This window comes from Balaenoptera ricei, chromosome 2 (assembly GCF_028023285.1).
Source record: "Balaenoptera ricei isolate mBalRic1 chromosome 2, mBalRic1.hap2, whole genome shotgun sequence".
Lineage (NCBI taxonomy): Eukaryota > Metazoa > Chordata > Mammalia > Artiodactyla > Balaenopteridae > Balaenoptera > Balaenoptera ricei.
In genome coordinates, this window is record NC_082640.1 from 176,308,372 (window position 1) to 176,330,069 (window position 21,698).

At 50.5% G+C, this 21,698-nt stretch overlaps 1 protein-coding gene across 2 annotated transcripts in view; it reads left to right on the top strand.

The window, feature by feature from the left end:
* RIN3 (Ras and Rab interactor 3) overlaps positions 1-21,698 on the top strand; it is a 122,626-nt gene that overhangs the window by 41,354 nt on the left and 59,574 nt on the right. For both annotated transcript variants that reach the window (XM_059914856.1, XM_059914857.1), the window contains exon 3: positions 11,327-11,444. In XM_059914856.1, coding sequence (XP_059770839.1) covers positions 11,327-11,444 — 118 coding nt within the window. The remainder of the gene's footprint in view (positions 1-11,326; positions 11,445-21,698) is intronic.

Below are 21,698 nucleotides of genomic sequence, written 5' to 3' on the forward strand. Positions count from 1 at the left end.
TCGTTTTTGACGACCTTGATGGTTTTGAGGAGTACTGGTCAGGTGTTTTGTAGAATGTCCCTCACCTGGGATTTGTCAGATGGTTAGACTCGGGGTATGAGTTTTGGGGAGAAAGATCCCATAGGCAATGCACCATTCTCATCACATCATGACAAAGGTTCATACTGTCAACATGACATCACTGTTGATGTTGACCTTGATCACCTGTCAGTTTCCACTGTGAAGTTAGTCCTCTCCTCCCCCTTTCATACAGTTCGCTTCGGAAGGAAGTCACTGCGCAGCCCACACTCAGGGAGTGGGAATTTATGCTCCGCCTACTTGAGGGCAGAGCATCTACACAAATGACTTGAAATTCATACGCACAAGAGATTTGTCTCTTCTCCCCCATTTATTTATTTATTCGACCACTTACTAATATCGATATAGACTCATAGATACTTATTTTATGCTTTGAGTTATAATCCATTACTACCATAATTATTTTATTGCTCAAATTGTTCCAACTTTGGCCACCGGGAGCTCTTTCAGTTGGCTCCTGTGTCCCTTTGACATAACCCCATCATTGTGTGTGTGTTTTGATTATTTGTTTGTTCAGAGCACTTCCTTACTTTCTTACACTAAAAGATGCTCCAGATTGTCTTATATATTTCTTGCCTCAGTCCTAGGATCAGCCATTTCTCCAAGGAACCCTTGTTCCTTTTATTGGAGAATAATATTAGAAACCAAGATCTGGCACTGTGTGTGTTCATTGCTAGTGAAGTGTCATTGCTTCTAGGCCAAGAGGTGGTCTTTTAGTGAAAGAAACCTCTTGTAAGATTGCTTTTTGTAGTGAGGGGTTAGCTCAAGAGTTGCAGTAACCTGAGTTGCAATATGGACCAGCCCACGTTCAAGGCATCTTCCCCTGCTGTGAGACCAAGGAGTACCAGTTACGTCCAATATAGTTTGGAGAAAGCATCGGTGAAACCCCTTTTCTGCCCCTTCAGGGTGCCAGGGCCAGGGAAGAAGGCACAGTCAGCAGGTCTGCTGTGTGCCGAGCACCATCTCTCATCTTTCCAACAGCCCTGCAGATCAGGGGGCAGGCTCTCTATTTTATAAGTGAGGAAACCCAACTCTGACAGTAAGGGGCCTGCCCTGAGTAACATGGCCACTAAGTGATAGAGGGTGATTTGAACCCACCAACTGACTGCTTTCAAAGACTTTTTAAAAAAAAAAAAACCACAGTGTCTCAGCCTCATCCCCAGAAATGCTGATTTTTTTGGTTTAGAGTAGGGCTCAGCCATCAGCATGGTTTTAAAGCTCCTTGGGTGATTCTGATGTGCAGCCAGGATTGAGAAACTCCGCTCCATGCCAGGCTACAGCCTCGTTATAAGTAATGGGAAAGGTGGACCACGTGTGTCCAGAGGGGGCTTCGGCCACTGGACCCCTGACCTCCACAGGCACTTGTGGTGCCTGGGAAGAACCAGCCATTGCTGTTCCAGCCCTAAAGAGCGTGATTGGAAAATTTCCCCAAGCAACTGGAAAATAGTCCTAAAATAACAAAAGTAGAAAAGCAGACAGCTCTGGACTGTCCAGGCCAAAAAAGGGATAGTAAAAACAAAACCATTTATAGTGTATTTAGCTTTGGGTTTTTATGTATTTATTTGAAGAGGAGGAGGGGAATGAAGTGGCTGCATAATTCTCTCCCTAAGCATATTTCTGTCCCAGCTGTGACTGAAATCAGTTGGTCTTTCCAGAACCCCTCTGGCTGAAGGTGGATACGGAAGGGCTCCAACCCAGCCAGGGGCTCGAACCTCCTGGATTGCAGTGATTTACCTGTGAAACTAACCCTCATGTAAGCCTCTTGGGGTTTGGGAAAGACCCCAGGACACTGATGCTGGGAGAGAATCTTCTAGAAGGAAGGAGTCCTGGACCCTTTAGTCCCCCTCCTTCACTAGACTGGAAAAGCTAGCTCAGAGAGGGGAAGTGACTTGCCGAAGGGCACAGCAAGCCAGGGTCAGCACTAAGAGGGACACCGTGTCCTTCCTCACAGCCCAGGGATCTGACCATGAACCCGCTGTTGTTTCAGGGGGTGGGGGTAGGGGAATCCTAGCTCTTCAAAGAAAACTGGACCCTGAGAGTGGGCATGTCGCCCGTCAGTTTGTACAGCTGGGGAAAGAGGATTCTTCTGCTTTTGGTGAGTTCCTAATCCAGTATATTGGGGGAGCTGACAAAAGGGTAAAAAAATAAAGAGGGAACAGGAGTGGGTGACTCAGATGTCAGCTCAACAAGGCACCAGACGACGCTTGTTCCCATAGAGGAGAGGCGTTGAGTGAGGACACTGGGGCACAGCGAGCTTTGTAGGTGGCCCGGTTAATCGGGGAAGGCTTTCCGGAGCAGTGGCTCAGGGAGGGTCCAGGTGTGAGCTGGGAGCAGGAGGGTGAGTTGCTCCATTCCTAATAACCCCAGGCAGCCCACAGGCGAGGGTCCTGGAGGTGGACAGAGAAGGCCCCGGTGCCTGGACTTGTCACCTCACATTCCCTCACTGCTCACCTTGAGCTCATCCTTTCACTTGGGGCTGAGACCTGAAGTCTGGAGCTGCTAGTGAGGGTGTCTTTCCGTGTCCAGGGTGCCTGGTGCCCCACCATCTTGCCTTTCTGAATCATAGAGCCATCCATGAACAGGAGGATGGAAACGCTTCCTCCGTACAGCAGGGGGCCCTGAGGCAGGTAGAGACACCATATATTGGGTGCTTATTATATAGCAGGCACACTACTGAAGTCACGTGGGCAGTTCTTTCATTAATCCTCTGAGGCACTGGGCCTATGGTAGCTTCAGCCATAAGGCTACTGTTGTTTACCTAACAAGAAATATGGAGGTTTGGGGTCTAGGGCTGGTTTAGCAGTTCAGTGATGTCTTCAAGACCCAGGTCCTTTCCACCTTTCTGTTCCTCCATCTTCAAGGTTGGCTTTTGTCCTCTGTTTGTCACCTCATGGTTACAGAATAGCGGCTGCAGCTCCAGCCATCCCACCCATTTAAAAGCAGGAGGTCATGGGCAAAAGGCTTTCTTCTCTTAGGCTCAACCTTTTTGTCAGGGAACAGATGTTTTTCCAGATACCTTACTGGCTACCCCTGACTGTGAGGGAGGCTGGGGAAGGGGGTGAGTGGCAGAGGGGAACAGAATAGCCATGATTGGCTTTGACCAAACAGGATTCATCTCCTGAGGCAGAATGCACTGCTCCCAGGCCAGAATTGTGGTCAGTTAGCAAGGAGAGGGAGGGGACTGGTTCTCAGGGGGCTAACTCATAGCGACCGTCATAGGCAGGAACTATCATGATCCCGTTTTGCAGAGGAAGAAGCAGCCCCAGAGCAGTCACACAGCTCAAGAGTAGCCAACTAAGGACTGAACTCTGAGAGTCTGGCTCCAGAGATCGTGGGCTAAAGTCTTACACAGAAGGGCCCCAAGGCCCAATACTCTGGACCTTCCCCTTTCCCTCTCTCTTTGCCAGTCCTCTTCCTACACTGTTTTCTCATCTGTACGAGGGGTAAAATATTCTAAACGCCAGGGAGGGAGTTGCTACAAGGTATCTAAAGCCTCTAACCAGGTGCCTGGCATAGAACACATGCCCAGTTTGTGGGTTGGCTGGGTTGGAGGACATGTACTATAATGGTCACAACCCTGATCTGAAGGTCACTGGCCTTGCATTCTTGTCCTGGCTCTGCCACGAACAAATAATGTGATCTCAGGACATCTTTTTGCATTTCTGGGTCTTGGTTTCTTTGGCTGTAGAGTGAGGAGCTGGACATACCCGTGGCTTTCAAACTTCCCCGCCAAGCTCTGGGGACCCCTCAACAGCACCTCATAGAAGGAAGAGAGGAGGGGGGTACCCAAAGGATGAGGTCCCACCTCCACATAACCCACAGCTATAGCATTACCTACTGTGGCATAACGAACCACTCCAAAACCCAGTGGCTTAAAACAGTCAGTGTTCAACTTTCTCAGGATTCTGTGGGTCAGCAGTTTGGGCTGGGTTCTGCTGAGTGGTTCTTCTGCTGGTCTCTCCTGGGGTCAGTCAAGCAGCTGCAGTCATCTGGCCGGCTGGCCAGAGATGGCCTTGCTCACCTGTCTGGCAGTTAGTGCCAGCTGTGGGCTGGGCCTCACGACTCCAGCGGGCTCACTCAGCCTTCTTCAGATGACAGCTGTGGTCCAACAGGGTGAGCGTGGAAGCAGACATGCCTCTTAAGGCCTAGGCTTAGCACTCCACAGAGTCACTTCTGCTACATTCTTTTTTTTTTTTTAATATTTATTTATTGGGGCTTCCCTGGTGGCGCAGTGGTTGAGAATCTGCCTGCCAATGCAGGGGACACAGGTCCGAGCCCTGGTCTGGGAAGATCCCACATGCCGTGGAGCAACTAAGCCCGTGTGCCACAACTACTGAGCTTGCGCGTCTGGAGCCTGTGCTCCGCAACAAGAGAGGCCGCGATAGTGAGAGGCCCGTGCACCGCAATGAAGAGTGGCCCCCGCTTGCCGCAACTAGAGAAAGCCCTCGCACAGAAACGAAGACCCAACACAGCCAATAAATAAATAAATAAATAAATAAATAAATAAATAAATAAGTGAAGTTCTTTTAAAAAAAAAAAATTTATTTATTTATTTGGTTGCACTGGGTCTTTTAGTTGGAGCAGACAGGCTCTTTAGTTGCGGCTCAAGGGCTCCTTAGTTGCGGCTCAAGGGCTCCTTAGTTGTGGCTCGCAGGCTCCTTAGCTGCGGCTCGCCAACTCCTTAGTTGCAGCATGCAGGCTCCTTAGTTGCGGCATGTGAACTCTTAGTTGCAGCATGCATGTGGGATCTAGTTCCCTGACTAGGGCTCGAACCCAGGCCCCTTGCATTGGGAGCACGGAGTCTTAACCACTGCGCCACCAGGGAAGTCCCTGATACTTTCTTTTGGTTAAAGCAAATCCAAAGGCCACCCTTCCAGGTGCAGGGACATAGACTCCACCTCTTGATGGGAGGAGTTGCAAAGAATTTGTGGCCATTTTAATCTACCGCATAGGTGAATGATCTTTGAGTCCGTTCTCCTATCTCTTTGTTTGGAAAAAAGATACATAATAATAATCGTATTAATAGTTATCATTTATTTGTCAAACAAGATTATGCAGATAAAAATCTTAGCATCTGGTTTAGTGCTCAGTAAATGGTAACAGTCTATAATAATAATAAGTATCATTGAGTGCATGCTCTATGCCAGGCATTTATATATATGACCAGCAATTCTCACAGCAACCCTGAAAGGTGGATATTATTATTCTCAGGCTCAGACGAGGAAATCGAGACCAGAGGAGTAAAAGTAACTTGCCTGTAGACCCACAGCTGGTAAGGAGCAGAGCTGAGATTCGAGTCCCCCTGCAGCTCTAAATAGTAGGCTGCAGGGGGGTAGAAAGAGAAGTAAGAGAGGCTTGGAGAATTTGCACATGGACCCCCCAAGGGTGCTGGAGAAGGAGCTCTGGGTGGCACACCCAGCCCTTTAGCCCCCTGGGTACTCACCTGCAACAACCATCACGGGCAGCATCTCCTGAGAGGATAAGCAGTGGACACCTGGTGAGGGTAGGGGTGTGATGGGGACACAGGCAGTTCACTCAGATGCCCTTCTCCTGGCACTGGCTTTGGCTGAACTCTGCTGGGTTTAAGCATGGGAGACACACCTTAATCCAGAACGCTTTGTAGGAGTTACCGCTCTGCATACGTTCTTGCAGGGAGCCGCACAGCGACACTGTTTTTGAGGTGCTGTCTGTGGCTACTTCCTAGAAGGGACCCTGTGACTAGCTGAGGTGCTAAATCTCCCCAAAGGGGAACACGGAACAGACCATCTTATTCCGAAGGACAGTGGCCAAGGCCGACCACTGACTGGGGTTCTGCCCATAGCAGGCACCTGTCAGTGCCCCTTCCCCGACTGCCATCTGGGCGGGAAAGGTCAGAGGACTCCTCTAGCCTCCCTCCCTGCTCCTCCCCCACTAACTCAGCCCCCCAAACCCCCGACCCAGTACCTTATCTTGGCTTTTCAGATAAGCGCCCCAGGACTTGGCCACAGCAGAAGGAAGTGCTACAGGAGGCTTTGTGGCCATGCTGAAAGGGTGGGTGTTGGACGCTCAGAACTGGGAACCTGAGCCCAGCCTGGGGGACTTTCCACCCCTGTCTGCACCCCTGGCCTGCAGTGAGTAGATAACACAGACTTGATGGCAAGAGATAAGTGAGATGTTCTTGGCGACACCTGGGTCTGCATCTTGCTTCTGCACTTCCTGTTTGTGTGGCCTTGGGTTTATTTAACCTCCCTGTGCCCTGAGTCTTCATCCATCAGAAGGAATGGTAATAGTGCCTGCTTCATGGGGCCGTGGGGAGAGCTGGGTGATGCGTAAGGTACTTGGCCCGGAGCGCAGACGTCAGCCGCTGTTTTCAGCTTCTGGCTCCTTACCCTCCACTGAATCACACTCTCAAGGAAATCCCTTCTGAGTTTTCTTCACAAGAAACACATGTGGTAGACTGATCTCCAGTTCTAGATGGAACCCGAGACTGGGAGACTGAGGAATATCAACCAGCCGTGGGGGAGGAGGGTGGAAGCAGATGGAGAATTAATCCTTAGTGAGCATCGCTGGAGACGCGTGTATCCCATTGGGTGCTTTCCTATGCAACGTCTCATTTACCCTTCCAACACGGAGGCGCGGGGCTTTGGTTTCATTTCTTGTTTCTGCTGGGTGGTCGTGGGTGTTATCCCCACTTACAGATCAGAACACTGAGGCTCGGAGAAGCCACGGAATTACCCAGGGCCACAGAGCTCATAGCTGGCTGCTCTGGGCCCTCTGGGAGCCCAAGAAGAAATGCAGATTGTGACAGACTGTGACTCTCCTCGCAGCTGGAGGAGTTCCTGTCCGAAGGCTCTTATCTCCTTTCTTTCTCTCTGTGGAACGGGAGGGTGGAGAACGGGGTCCATGTCTCAGCGGAGTGAAGAATTCCAGAAATAGTTACGTGCTGGGTGTGAAAGAGCCAATTAGACTGCAAGGCGGCGTTGCTGGAGGTCCCAGTTGAGGCTGGCAACCATGATTTGTCATTGCAGTCACCCTAGAGAGAGATCAGTGGGGGTCAAATAGTCCAGGAAGAAGTTGACAATCAGTAGAGTAGGCAGTCTATGTTGTCCTGCGGCCCTGGCCCTCCACTCATCTCTCTCTCACTCGGTCTCTCTGACAAAAAGTCCATCCTTATGATAGGTATCCTTATTGTCTTGTTTTATTCTCTTGTATTTTCTTTTGGAAAAATAAATGGTTGGTGGCCTTTGCCTTAATGGGTCATGACCCACAGTTTGAAAAACACTGTTTTCCTTCCTGTGCCATTCCTGATACTCAGGGCGGCGAGGGGCCACTCTGCTATGTGCGTGTGCTTCTGAACCAGTGACCTGGCTTGTGTCCCTCACACATGTGCCCTACAGAGACAGACACCCCCAGTTTGGTTTCAGTTCAGGAGAGTGCCAGCCTCAGCTCCTTCCCGGTCAGGGTCAAGGATCCAACTTTGCTGTCTGCCTTCCCAGGGGCACCACCGGCTCCCGCTTGGGCCTCGCTCCCTGTGCCCGGCTTCCCAGAGTTCCAGCAGGGGGGACCCCGGCGGCAGCCCAGAGTTCCCTTATTCCACGCTCACTCCCACACATGTTCACTCACACACATGTTCACTCACACACGTTCACACACTTGCACACACACTCACTATGCTCCTGACAACCGTTCTCTGATACCGGTTGGATGTCCTACAGTTCAATTCAATTCTGACATGACTACCCAAAGCGAACACAGACCCCATAAGTTAAAGGGAAGGTCCCCAAAAGACTGCTCTCATTACAGATGCCAGACACAGGTGGGGTCCCTAGGCTCCCAACACTTCTGTCTGACTTGACCACAAACATGACCCCTCTTTAGGTTTGATAATTTGCTAGGAAGACCCAGAAAACTCACTGAAAGCACTATGCTTATGGTGACAGTTTGATTATAAAGGATACAACTCAAGAGCAGCTGAATGTGAGACACACGGGGGTGAGGTCTGGGCTGGGGAGGGGGACACGGAGCTCTAATACCCTCTCCCGATGGAAACCGGGCACGCACCCTCCCCACGTGTCAGTGTGTTCACCAATCAGGAGATAAAATCAGTGCCCGGTGCTTGAACTCAGTCTGCAGTCCCTCTCCCCTTTCCAGGGGTCAGGGTGGGGCTTCGGGTTCCAACCCTCTAGAATTATGCGACTGTCTTTCTGGGGCAGCCCCTCCTTTAAGGTCCCACTTGAGCCGCCTGTTAGCATAAACTCAGGTATGGCCCAAAGGGGCTCTTTATGAATTACTAAAGACCCCCATCACTCAGGAAAATCCAAGGGTTTTTGAAACTCTGTGCCAGGAACCAGGGACAAAGACCAGCTGTATTTTTTATAGCACCCACAGGCTTATTCTCACACACACACACTCATTCTGTCTCATACACACACACACACAACCCCCCCCCCCCCACACACACACACACACTCCCTCACACATGCTGGGTCCCATGGACCTGATGGGTAGGAGGCAGCTCGGCCTTGGATCGCTGAAGAGGAGCCAAAGTGACCTCTTTTCTTGGAAAGACGCGCTCCTGGGGGCCGTCCGGGTCCAGGTGGACGCATCAGCTCAGTGATGCTGCCGCTCGCGCGGGCGAGGCTGCGTGGGGAGTGCAGAGAAGGGTCTAGAGGCGAGCTGGCCTCCCGCTGGGTCCCCTAGGAGGGCCGTCCTTCCAGGTGGGGCACCAGCACCCCCGCCCAGCTCGCATTTCTGCCCCAGAAGCCTCTCTCCCGCCTTCCTCTATCCACTGGGTTCTCAGGCTCTCTCCACCCTGCCCTGCACGAGGAGGGGGGCTGGCAAACTCATTTCTGACCACGGTTCAATGGCTGATGGGTGCGTTGTGTCCCTGCTCCCAAGAGGCACTCTCACGGAGAGCAGAAGCTTAATCCAAGAGACTGCCCTCTGTGGGCCGGGTGCAGGGCAGCCGAGGGCTCAGGATCTAGAGCTGAAGGGCCTGCGCTCAGATCCCAGCTCCAGCACTTACTAGCCCTGTCGTCCTGGGCATTACCTGCCTCTCTGTACCTCAGTTTCCTCATCTGTAAGATGGGGATAATAACAGCAGCCCCTCTCATATGAGAGTTAAGTAAGATCATGGAATCTAATGAACTGGGGTTAAAGCTTGGGTAGAGGAGGGAAGCGATATGTGTTAGCTGCTACTAGTCAATAATAACAATATTATTATAATGTTTTATTAACAATTATAATGACATTGTATTAACAATTATAATACTATAGCAATATCATAATAATAATAGTAATCAATAACAATGGCGGGGAATTTGGAGCATCACCCAAGGGGTGGCAGGACAGTGTGCCTTGGCGGGGGAAGGGGAGAAGCGCCATCTCTGTGCTTCTCCAGAGCCTCTCACGCTTGGGGCCACATCCTCTGGAGGCCCCAGTGGCCCTACTCCCCAATCTTCTCTCAGCATCTTTGGCCAGACTTCCGGTCTTCCACACTGTAGACCGGGCTCTTGGAGCCTGAGTGGGAATGGCTTAGACCCCTCTTGGGGACGAGGGTGGAGGGGAGGGGGGACACCGTGACCAAGTCCTTTCTCAGGAAAGGAAGGAATGACCCTTCCTGGGGGGAGGACCAACCCTCTTCCTCTTCCCCAGGGGGAGCTGTGCCCCAGGAGGCTGGGGAGATTCCAGAAGGGGTCTGTCATCACCCAGAAGAAGGGACGAGCCTGGGTGGGGCCAGTGGAGACTAAAAAGAACCTTTTAAAACCACAGAGTCTGTGAAAGGAATCAGGGGTCCCCTCCCCCTGATGGCCGTGGGGAGGGCGCTGCCCTGGGGCTGCTGTGGGTGTAACAGTGGAAAACTTCAGAGTCACAATCCCCGTAACCGAGCAGAACCATCGTCCAGAGCAGAAGAAGTAAAAGTGAAGCGTCTATAAACGCCCTGGCTCTGGTTTAGACTTCGGGTAGTGCTGGGTTACTAGAGCACAGATAGGTCCCTGGGGCTCAGAAGCATCGTTTTGTTTTTGTTTTTGTTTTTAATTTGTTTATTTTTGGCTGTGTTGGGTCTTCGTTGTTGCACGTGGGCTTTCCCTAGTTGCGGCGAGCGGGGGCTACTCTTTGTTGCGTTGTGTGGGCCTCTCCTTGCAGTGGCTTCTCTTGTTGTGGAGCACAGGCTCTAGGTGCGCGGGCTTCAGTAGTCGTGGCACGAGGGCTCAGTAGTTGTGGCTCTTGGGCTCTAGAGTGCAGGCTCAGTAGTTGTGGCGCACAGGCTTAGTTGCTCCGCGGCATGTGGGATCTTCCCGGACCAGGGCTCGAACCTGTGTCCCCTGAATTGGCAGGTGGATTCTTGACCACTGCACCACCAGGGAAGTCCCAGAAGCATCATTTCGACTAGAGTAAACCCACAGGAGAAGAAAGGGCAAGTCCCTCCCTGGGCAGGATGTATAGAACAGAGAGGGGCTGCATAGCGTGGGGTCTGGAGCATGGACACCAGCATCCAGGGCTGAATCCTAGCTCTGCCCCTTTCAGCTGTGTGGCCTTGGCCAGCCAGAGCCTCCAGGGTATGTCCTAGGGGCCAAGCCCATATGGGTATTTCCTCAGTTGATCTTCACACCAGCCCGAAGAGCCAGGTCCTGTTAAGGTCAGAGAGCGCCTCAGTTTCTTCATCTGTGAAGTGGGGATAACAGCAAAACTCACATCACAGGGTTATTGAGAGGACCAAGCAAGTGAATATATGCAAGGTATTCATAACAGTTCCTGTCAAAGAGAAAGCTGTGTATATTAGTTATTAGTTATTTTTGTTTCCATGGGGGAAAAATAGTGTGAATTGACTAATATCTATGATCGTTTCCAGCAGCCTCCCCCAGGGCATACGTGCTGGCGTGTGAGTTGAAATTCAACCCGTCCATTTGAGCTTTTCCAAGCGTGACCCTGGATCACTGCCTGTACCAGATTCAGCTGATTCCAGGCCCGCTACCCTCCCCCAACTAACCAGCATCTCAAGGGGCGGGACTCAGGAATCTGCACTGATTTAGTTGACCCCCCTCAATGGACAAATGAGAAGTTGAGACTCAAGGAGCCAGGGCACATGGGCCACGTGACACATGGCTCTTGGGGCAGAACCCCTAGTTCTACCTCGGGATGCTAGACTCCCCCACCTTGCCTTTTTGTTTCTGGAACATTCCAGATGACTTCCATCTCACTCTTGTCCTTCTAAATAACCTCCCCCCCAAATCTTTGACTCATGGAGTTCCCCCTTCCTCCATTGCAGACGTTCCTGGTCCGCCGGGACAGCAGCTTGAAGCACCTGGTGCTCTGTGTCCACTTCCCTTCCCCAAACGAGAGCTCATCCGCGGTGCTGGAATACACCATTAAAGAAGAAAAATCGAGTGAGTACCATGTCCCCGTTCTGCCTGCAGCCACATGGCAGCAGCAGATGCTACACCCTGTAACCACAGACACTCCTCCCAGGCCAGAAGGGTCTAAAATTAGAAGAAGGGGGAAAGCTTTCATCTGCTGAAGTTATTTGGCCCGGTTTGTTTTGAACTCGGTTTATCACTCAAAGTCAATGCGAGTTTCCACTCACCCATGTCACAGCTTGATGGCTTTGCTTCCTCAAGGCCTCTATGAAGTTTCCTCTTGTTAGGTCATGGTGCAGAAAGGGAAGAAAAAGAGAGGACATGTCTGGGCCCCTAGGTCCTAGTGACAGTTCAGCACACACTCAGACCATGATCTTGGACAAGTCACTGAACCTCTCTGAGCCTCGGTTTTCTCATCTGTCAAATGGATATAATAGTCACTTCCTGTCTGTATCACAGGGCCTTTGTGAGGGTCAAATGGGCAAGCACTTTGAAAGACAAAAATCCTGTGTGTGCCCAGGGCTGCCAGGAGCAGGCTTGAGCCTCCGTGGAAAAATGTTTGGGGACCTCCAAACAAGGGTGGGTTTGTACGCAATTGAAAGGGTTTGGGCTTCCCCCTCCTCTCGTGAGCCAAGCCAGGTATTAAGATCCAAAAAGCTTGTTGGAAGAATCTGTAGACTACTCCAAGCACCGGCTTAGATCCTCTTACAAATGGATCCAGGGATGTCAGAAGCTTTTTACTCTTGGTTAGCAGCAGAGTGACAACATTTAAAGAAGGTAAAATATTTAAGTATTTTATAAATATTATAAGTATATAATAGAAACATATACTTTAATCATATATTTGCATAATTAAATGTTATATAAATATAATAAATATTTTTAAAATATTTATTAAATATTTTAGGGTGCTTGTTTCTCAAGAGACACTTGTGCCCGACACTGGGAAGATGCAAAGATGAAAAAGACAGAGCTCTGGCCTCAAGGCTCTCCCAGTGTAGTTGGAGGGTGGGGGGCAAGGTGGGTGGGAGAGACACAGACCTCAACACTTGCTGTGCAGTGTGACAGATGTAAGTGCACAGGGACCTCTGGCTGAGGGGCACAGAGGATGCAGACCATGGTGGGAAGGATTCCGGGAGGGTGTCAAAGAGCAGGGAATACAGGCTGGCTCCAGAAGGGTGAGGATATTAGTTCAATTAAATGCTGCTTTTCTAGCTCCAGAGGTGGAGGAGAAAGCAAAAGCAGGGGCAGTTTCTTGTTCTTGCCGTACACTGAATGGGTGAAACAGTTCACTCATTCGTGTATTCAACAGTTGATTATTAAGTGTCTGCTCTGTGTCTCAGGAGCTGTTCTACCATGGGGGACACAGCAGGGAACAAAACACAGTCCCTGCCCCTGAGAGAGGAGACAATAAACAAGTGTGGAGAGTCATGCTATGGAGAACATATAAGTGGGAAGATTAGCCAGCTGTTGCAATAACAACAAAAAATGTAATGGGTTAAACCCAGAAGGGGCAAGTTTCCCAATCATGTGCAAGATTCCTGGTCAGTGGGGAAGGCTCATTCAGGGACCCCATCTGGAGCACGCAGCCCCCAGTTTCCTGTGGTTGACTCCATGCCATAGGCTGGAAGGCGAAAGAGGAGGCTTGTGGGCGGGTCTTACCTCAACGCCTGGAAGTAGGTGTGTCACTTGTGCTCACATTCCATTGGCTAGAACTTGCTCACATGGCCACACCCAACTGCAAGGGAGACTGGGAAATGTGGTCCAGACACCTGTCCAGGGAGGCACAGAGGGCCTGAATCTTGGTGAACTGCTCGGAGTCTGCTCTCTGGGTAAGGCGTAAGGAGCGTGTGGGATTGTTAATTTATACAGCAACCCTTAATGACTCCCGCCCTACAGCATCCAGCAGGGAAGACAATGTAGGGATCTCAGAGAGGAAGGAGAGTGTTACAGTTTCCCCAGACCAAATATGTAGCGCCCTCTGATGACTGCGGAAGGGGTGAGGTTGCTTGGGGCACCTGGGGCTGCACAGACCCTGGGTGTGCTTTTGATCTCCTGGGAGAAGAGACAGCCATCAGCCTGTCTGCTTCTGGTCTTGTGCAGTCCTGCTACTTATTGAGAGTAGCCAGGCTCTCGGGGACTTGGCTGCCCGGACACCAGGTGTCTACAATCCTTTAGAAGTCCAGGAGCCAGTTGTGCTCTTGAACTTCAACACTAACATTAGGAAAGTCGCTGAAAGTGGGGAGTAGCATTGTGCCGAGCCTGTTGCACGCCAGCACGTGCTCTGGAAGTGGGAGGAGGGAGCGTTGCTTCAAGGGCAGGCTGACCAGGGAGGCTTCCTGGAGGAAAAGGGAGTTGGGCTGGACTGACGGAACGTCTGGAAGTTCTGCTCTCCTCCTTTGCCCCTGTGCTTCTTTCTCCACCTCCCTGCCCCATCTCCAGGGTAATCTCTTCTAGGTCTGCCCAACCCAACGACAGCCTGGCTTCCCCAGGCTTTTGGAACTTGGTCAGGAAGCGTGCACAAGCTCTATCTACCCCATGGAACCAGGATGTCATGTCTGGTCATGTGTCTCATTTCTGATTAGGAGCCCAAGGAGTAAACCAAGGTGTTCGGGATGGAGGAAGCTTCCTTCCCTGGTTTCGTGTCTTCCTCCCATGTGGTAGAATCCCATTTTTCATTTTTAAACCTTAAAAAATTTATGCTCAGCTTAGCTGAAAAGAGCAAACCAAACATCCTTCGTGAAACATAACTGTTCCAAATCACGATTCGTGTCCATTCACTGTGACTACACAGATGCCGTAAGTTTGCATGTGTTTCATTTCGCTTTTTTTATTTTACTCCACTGCTCCCCAAACCTCAGACCCCTGAGATCTGCCCCCAGAGAAACCAGACAACAGCAAGAAAGCAGCAGATCGTGTGTTTCTTTGCCATGTTGCTTCGCTGCTTCAACCTTTGTGCTGCCTTTCTGTTCAGTACCAGCCTCCTTAACATGGTTTTTGAGCATGGACCATGGAAGCCACACAGCCTGTGTCGGATCCGAGCTCCGCCTTTTACCACCTGTGTGGCCTTGGGCACCTTGCTTAACCTCTCCAGGCCTCTAAGATGGGGATGATAATGGTGCCTGCCTCGCAGGGTGCTGGAAGGAGGAGTTAGTGTGTCTGAAGTGCTTAGGGTGGTACCCAGAGCACCATAGAGGGTTATAATTGTGTTGTTGTTGTTATTGCTGTTATTATTGAGCCTCCTGCAGGATTAAAGCAAAAGGAGGAGCACAATAAGCCTACACACAGGGTTCCAAGGCTCTGGGTAAATCGCAGCCCAGCATGTGGGGCCTGCCTCCTAGTCCCTCATGGGAGGAAGGAGCCACCAACTTCCTGAGTCCTCCCGTGGCCATGGTAGCTGCAGTGGGGGGATGGCCTGAGGAGGAAGCGGGCAAGGGAAAGGCCCAGAGCCTGGAACCGGGACCTTTTGCTGGGGTTCCCCACACAGAGCTGTGGTGAAGGAAGGAGACAAGGGGATCCCCCAAAGCGGGTGGTCAGCCTCATCTGTGACCCCACTCCGTTTGCTCTGACAGGGGAAGACCCGCGTGGACCACCTCTGTGCTTCTGTGTGCTTAGGTCATCCTCTAGTTCCTTGTGAAGAGTTTCTTGGCAAAACTCTGAACCAGTCAGCTCAGGTTAGTTATGCTGTGGTGACAAAGAGCCCTGCCCTGCAGTGGGCTGTACACACACAGTACTGCACACACAGTAATGTGAGTGTATTTCTCACTCACGTCCCCTGTCAGCTGAAGCTCTCTACAAAAACATTTCACTCTGCAATCCGGGCTGAAAGAGCAGCCCCCAGCTGGGGGCAGAGGGAAGGGAGAGAGATGGCATAATTCCAGGATGGGAGCCGAAAGGGTTTACTCAGAGGTGGCAGGTGTCACTTCCCATCACATTTCAGGTCAGGTCAGATGGCCAGGTCAGACTCAATGGGATGGAAAGTATGATCCTCCTGCCAGCATGTGACTAGCAGGGAGGGGTAGCGACTATTTTGAACAACTATTACCGTCTGCTGCATCCCCGATTCCCTTCTGTGCTGCACCAAGGTGACAAGAAGGCTTTGCGCTGTCTGGGTCACCACTTAGCTTCATCAGGGACCCTCAGAGGCCAGATGTGTGTCTGGCGGGTGGGGGCAGAGAACTGGCAGAAGAGACATTGGCTCAGGAGATACAGGAGACGAAGGAGCGGGACATGGGGTAGATGGAGGCTAGTCCCGCCTCCAGGCTCAGCCCTGCCCCTTTATGGCTGAAATTAGCCACCTGGCTGGGGGACACTAGCTACTTCTTCGTTAATCTGCACCCTTGAAGATGGTGGCCATGACACATTCATGGGATGGCATTTTTCTGCTGGCCGCCAAATAACAGAAAACCGGTTGGCCCCATCTGTAGAAGAGGAGCTATGAGACAGCGGCGGATGGTGTGGTCTGGCCCCTGCAGGAAGTGACGGCCTGGCACTTGGCCTGAGCCACTTGGCCGAGTTTCGGGGGGCAGCCCCACTTCACTCCCTGCCTATTCCCTATGCCGGACTGACCCCTGGCTTTAGAAAGGCTGGCCTGTCGAACTCAGTTAGGATTTCTTCTTGCCCTGAGCCAATCTCCCACTCTTAGGGCTGAGGTTTTAGGCCAAGTAGTTGAATCGGATAGATACACTTGCACTTGGGAACGGGGCCCACCTCATGGGCACACGCGGTGAATGTTGTGCTGATTGGTGCTGATGATTATCACCGCTGGACTGGGGGGAACTTTTAAACCAAGGAGGGGAGAAATTCTAGATGAGTCCTCCTGGGCAGTAGAGATCTGTATGTATAGGAGGGCAGAGGGTCACCCAAATTGCCTTTGAGGTCCACACGGGAGATTTGCTTTCTGTGCTCTTGGGTTTGACCCTTTCACCAACTGACCCATTATCCTAGAATGAGATTTAACCTGTATTTGGACCAAAATGTATTAAGTCCATAAAAAGGTAAGGAATGATTATTATTGAAGTCAGGGTTGGCGTGGAGAAGGCAAGCTCTTGATATTTTATCAGGGAGCAAGTATTGCCTCGTGAGTGAGTCTTGTGCTGTTGTCAATGCAAACCTCTTTTGAGAGCATGAGCTTTGGAAAGGCTGACAGTTCTAGGTTTTTATTCTGTCCCTGTCACCTTCCAACATCAGGCAAGTTACTTAACGTCTCTGTGCTTCGGTTTCCTCATCTGCAAAATGGGAACACCTGCAACACAGCTGTTGGAGGATTGATGAGTCAACTCAGGTAGGGACGTGGGACAGTGTTGCCTGGCACAGAGGAAGCACTCAGCATCGTGCTATTGTGACTTAAAATAAGAAATATATCCTTGGTCTTCATTCCCTGGCACAGAGCTCCTAAAACCTTTGAAATTTCCTAAGTGACAAGAGCCATAACTGTGTCTTGAGATTCAAAACAAGCCTTTTCAACCACACCTGAGTTCATGTCCCTGTGGTGACTTTTGGAAAGTGCCTAAGGTTGGGGGCTGGTTGCCAGGGAGACCAACCCTACGATTGGAGTGTTGGAACTTTCAGTCCCACCCCCAACCTCTGGGAAGGGGAGAGGGGCTAGAGGTTGAGTCAATCACTGATGGCCAGTGATTTGATCAGTCATGTCTGTGTAATGAAGCCTCTGTAAAAAACCCAAAAGGACTGGATTCAGAGAGCTTCCTGTTGGTGAACACATGGAGACTGGGGAGACTGATGCGCTCAGAGAGCACGGAAGCTCTGCACCCCTTCCTGCGTACCTTGTCCTGTGCATCATTTCCATCTGGCTGTTCCTGAGTTATAACCTTTTATATAAACCACTGATCTTGTGAGTCAATGGGTTTCCTGAGTTCTGCGACTCACTGTAGCAAATTAATTGAACCCAAGTGGTTGGAACCTCCAGTCTGTAGCCGACTGGTCACAAGCACAGGTGACAGCCTGGACTTGTGATTAGTGTCTGAAGTGGGGGGCGGAGCCGGTAGGGGGAGAGTCTTGTGGGACTGAGCCCTTAACCCGTGGGATCTGACACTGTCTCCAGGTACATGGGGTCAGAATTGAGTTCAATTGTAGGACACCCAGCTGGTGTTGGAGAATTGCTTGGTGGTGTGGAAAAAACAGACATTGGGATTGATGTCAGGATGGAAGTAACTCTAACATCCTGGTGTTGTCTCCTGGACAAAATGAAGACATTTATGGGGAAAAGCTATCACAGTGTCTGAGGGTAGTAAGCACTCAGTAAATACTAGCAGTTATAATTAGCTGTGGAGGTCGAGTAACAGGCAGCTCAGACCTCAGAACCATCACTTCCTTCAGCACCTTGCTCCTGCAGGGCTTCTCTAAAAAGTTAATTCATTCTGCTTATCTCACATTGGTTATTTCCCACGGAGGTTTTGGTAAAAAAAAAAAAAAAAAAAAAAACTAACCGCAGTTTGTATCTTTCTGTTTTCAGTAATTCCCTTTTCAGCCTCCAAAATTGGGGTTGGCCCAGGAAAAAATTACATCATCAGCTAGTTTAACTCCAAAAACCTGATTGTAAAACTTTGGTGAATTTGTTTCTGTGTTTTTGAAAATAGATTTTGAATCATAGTGGTGCATATATATATATTTTTTTTAATTATTTATTTATTTATTTTTGTCTGCACTGGGTCTTCATTGCCCTGCGGGGGCTTTTCTCTAGTTGCAGTGAGAGGGGGCTACTCTTCGTTGTGGTGCGTGGACATCTCATTGCAGTGGCTTCTCTTGTTGCGGAGCATGGGCTCTAGGCGCGTGGGCTTCAGTAGTTGTGGCACGTGGGCTCAGCAGTTGTAGCTCACAGGCTCTAGAGCTCAGGCTCAGTAGTTGTGGCACGTGGGCTCAGCAGTTGTGGCTCGTGGGCCCTAGAGCGCAGGCTCAGTAGTTGTGGCGCACAGGCTTAGTTGCTCCGTGGCATGTGGGATCTTCCCGGACCAGGGCTCAAACCCGTGTCCCCTGCATCGGCAGGTGGATTCCCAACCACTGTGCCACCAGGGAAGCCCTGCATGTATTTTTTAGCCTTCCTTTTTTCACTTAAACATTTTATGATGAGCTTTCTCTGTGTCATTAAACATTTCAAAGACTTTATATCCAATGAACTACGTGCTGAATGACACTTACGAAGGCTCTGTAAGACATGGCCCCTGACATTGGCCCAGTGGTGAGACAGACACACATGCATTTAACCAGAAATGCAAGTCAGACAGTCATAAGCGCTAGAATGTAAGTGTGCACTTTGAGGGCACCAGGAGTTTGTCTTGCTCTGAGACAATGGAACACAGGGGGAGGTTTTGACAGAGGTGGGAGAAAGATCGAGGACGCATGGCCTTGGAGGCAAGAGAAGAGGGAAATGGGTTGAGTGGGGAGGAGAGATGTCATCCCAGCACCAGGCCCTAGTGAGTGGCCTCGGCCTGTGTGTACAGTGACTGCCACCTTCAGGGGCTTTGCAGCTTCAGAAAGTGTGTCTAAGGGAAAAGAGTCCAACTCAGCTGTTTCAGAGAGCCGGGGGCCTCTGCACAGCTACCCCTCTTTTTTTTTTTTTTTAAAGCATATTATACTTCCCACTTTCTTTTTTTTTTTTTTTAAGAAGTTTCCTTTTATTTATTTATTTATTAACGGCTGTGTCGGGTCTTCGTTTCTGTGCGAGGGCTTTCTCTAGTTGCGGCACGCGGGGGCCACTCTTCATCGCGGTGCGCGGGCCTCTCACTATCGCGGCCTCTCTTGTTGCGGAGCACAGGCTCCAGACGCGCAGGCTCAGTAGTTGTGGCTCACGGGCCTAGCTGCTCCGCGGCATGTGGGATCTTCCCGGATCAGAGCTCGAACCCGTGTCCCCTGCATTGGCAGGCAGATTCTTAACCACTGCGCCACCAAGGAAGCCCTACCCCTCTTTTAAGGGTGGCTACAGAGGGGTCAGGCACATCCTGGGCTTCCTGTCACAGGAAAGCTCTGCGTATGGATTATTAATATTTGTGTCTGGAGCTCCCACCTTCCTTTCCAGCTGTTTCTGCCTCCTTCTGCCACCCTCCATGAATAGCTGCTCTCTGGAAATTCTCTAGCCAATAAACAGGTTTATACTGACACGTGAAAGACTAACACCACCGTAAAGTCGTGCCCCCGGCCATGAGGGTGTGCATTGCAGTCGGAACAAAGTTATTGTACTGGTGTTACAGGGGTGGAGCACCAGGCATCAGCCAGCAAAGAGTGGGAGTTCGTTTGTCCTGGCTGTCCTGAAATAGCAGAGCAGGGGGCACCTGCTCTAGTTAAGGCTCATCTGGCCGCCAGCATCCTCCCCACGCCCACCACCCACCCAGGCTGGCTGACTCCCCGAGACTACTTAGGTTGATGGTGAAGTTTCATGATGCGTCTCTCGCCTGATCTTGCCTGTTCGGGGCAGTCTCTCCTAGGTTTTCTCCACGTTGAGGCCCCCCCTTCCCAGAAGAGGAGTAATGCCTGCATCCCCATCTGGCACCACCTGCCCCCTTTCTCTTCTCCGCCTCTGCACTCACCGTGTCACCCCACCTCTGTGCTGTTCTCAGGGGCTCGAAGCCCACTCCTCTGGGCCTGTCAGGTCTTCTCATCATTCTTTGTCATCCATTTCATATTTTCATGTCTTATTTCCCTAGCTGGCTGAAGGTAGAGCTTGTGTCTGATATAGTATCCGTGGTCCCCATAGCCTAACAGAGGGCAGGGCCACCGCTCAGCTGGTTAATCACACCTCACACTTGTGCAGAGAGACGGCCTGGTCTGGAAAGACTGATAGAGTGGGCTTTGAACCCAATGGACCCAAATTGAAACCCACCCCTTTGCTTTCATCTGCTGTGAGGTCTTGGCAACACTGCTCAATCCTCTACCTCACTAAGCCTTGGTTTTCTCAACCGTGAAATGGCTTCATAATTGTAGTGATGACTAATTGGAACTGCATACAGTAAGTGCTCGTAAAAAGTTAATTGCCTCTTCCCCTTCTCTGACTGCCCACCTTCCCCCTTGGCATAGGTCTTGGGGTTAGAAAACCTGGATTTGCATTCAGTTCTTCTGCTTAACTAGCTGTGGGAACTCAAGCAAGGTGTTTGACTCCTGGGCCTCACTTTCATCAACCACAAATAGGGTTAAAGATGCCTCCAAGGAAATTGTTATGAGGAATAGACAAGAAAACATATTTGTCAACTTGATTACTATGTGTCTTGGCATGTTCCTCCTTGGGTTTATCCTGCCTGGGACTTCCTGCACTTCCTGGCTTGGGTGGCAGGGAAGTTTTCGACTATAATCTCTTCAAATATTTTCTCGGGTCCTTTCTCTCTCTCTTCTCCTTCTGGGACCTCTATAATGCGAATGTTGGTGCGTTAAATGTTGTCCCAGAGGTCTCTTAGGCTGTCTTCATTTCTTTTCATTCTTTTTTCTTTATTCTGTTCCGTGGCAGTGGTTTCCTCCATTCTGTCTTCCAGGTCACTTAACCGTTCTTCTGCCTCAGTTATTCTGCTATTGATTCCTTCTAGTATATTTCTCATTTCAGTTACTGTATTGTTCATCTTTGTTTGTTTGTTCTTTAATTCTTCTAGGTCTTTGTTAAACATTTCTTGCATCTTCTTGATCCTTGCCTCCATTCTTTTTCCGATGTCCTGGATCATCTTCACTATCATTATTCTGAATTCTTTTTCTGGAAGGTTGCCTATCTCCACTTCATTTAGTTGTTTTTCTGGGGTTTTATCTTGTTCCTTGATCTGGGACATAATCCTCTGCCTTTTCATTTTGTCTGTCTTCTGTGATTGTGGTTTTTGTTCCTCAGGCTGCAGGATTGTAGTTCTTGCTTCTGCTGTCTTCCCTCTGGTGGATGAGGCTATCTAAGAGGCTTGTGCAAGCTTCCTGATGGGAGGGACTGGTGGTTGTTTGGCCACCAGCTGGGTGTTGCTCTGGTGGGCAGAGCTCAGTAAATCGGCTTGTCCACTGATGGGTGGGCCTTGTTGGTTGTTTGGCCCGAGGCAACCCAGCACTGGAACCTACATGCTCTTTGTTGGGGCTAATGGTGTACTCTGGGAGGGCTCACGCCAATGAGTACTTCCCAGAACTGCTGCTGCCAGTGTCCTTGTCCCCACAATGAGCCACAGGCACCCCCTGCCTCTGCAGGAGACCCTCCAACACTAGCAGGTAGGTCTGGTTCAGTCTCCTTTGGGGTCACTGCTCCTTTCCCCTGGGTCCCGATGCGCACACTACTTTGTGTGTGCCCTCCAAGAGTGGAGTGTCTGTTTCCCCCAG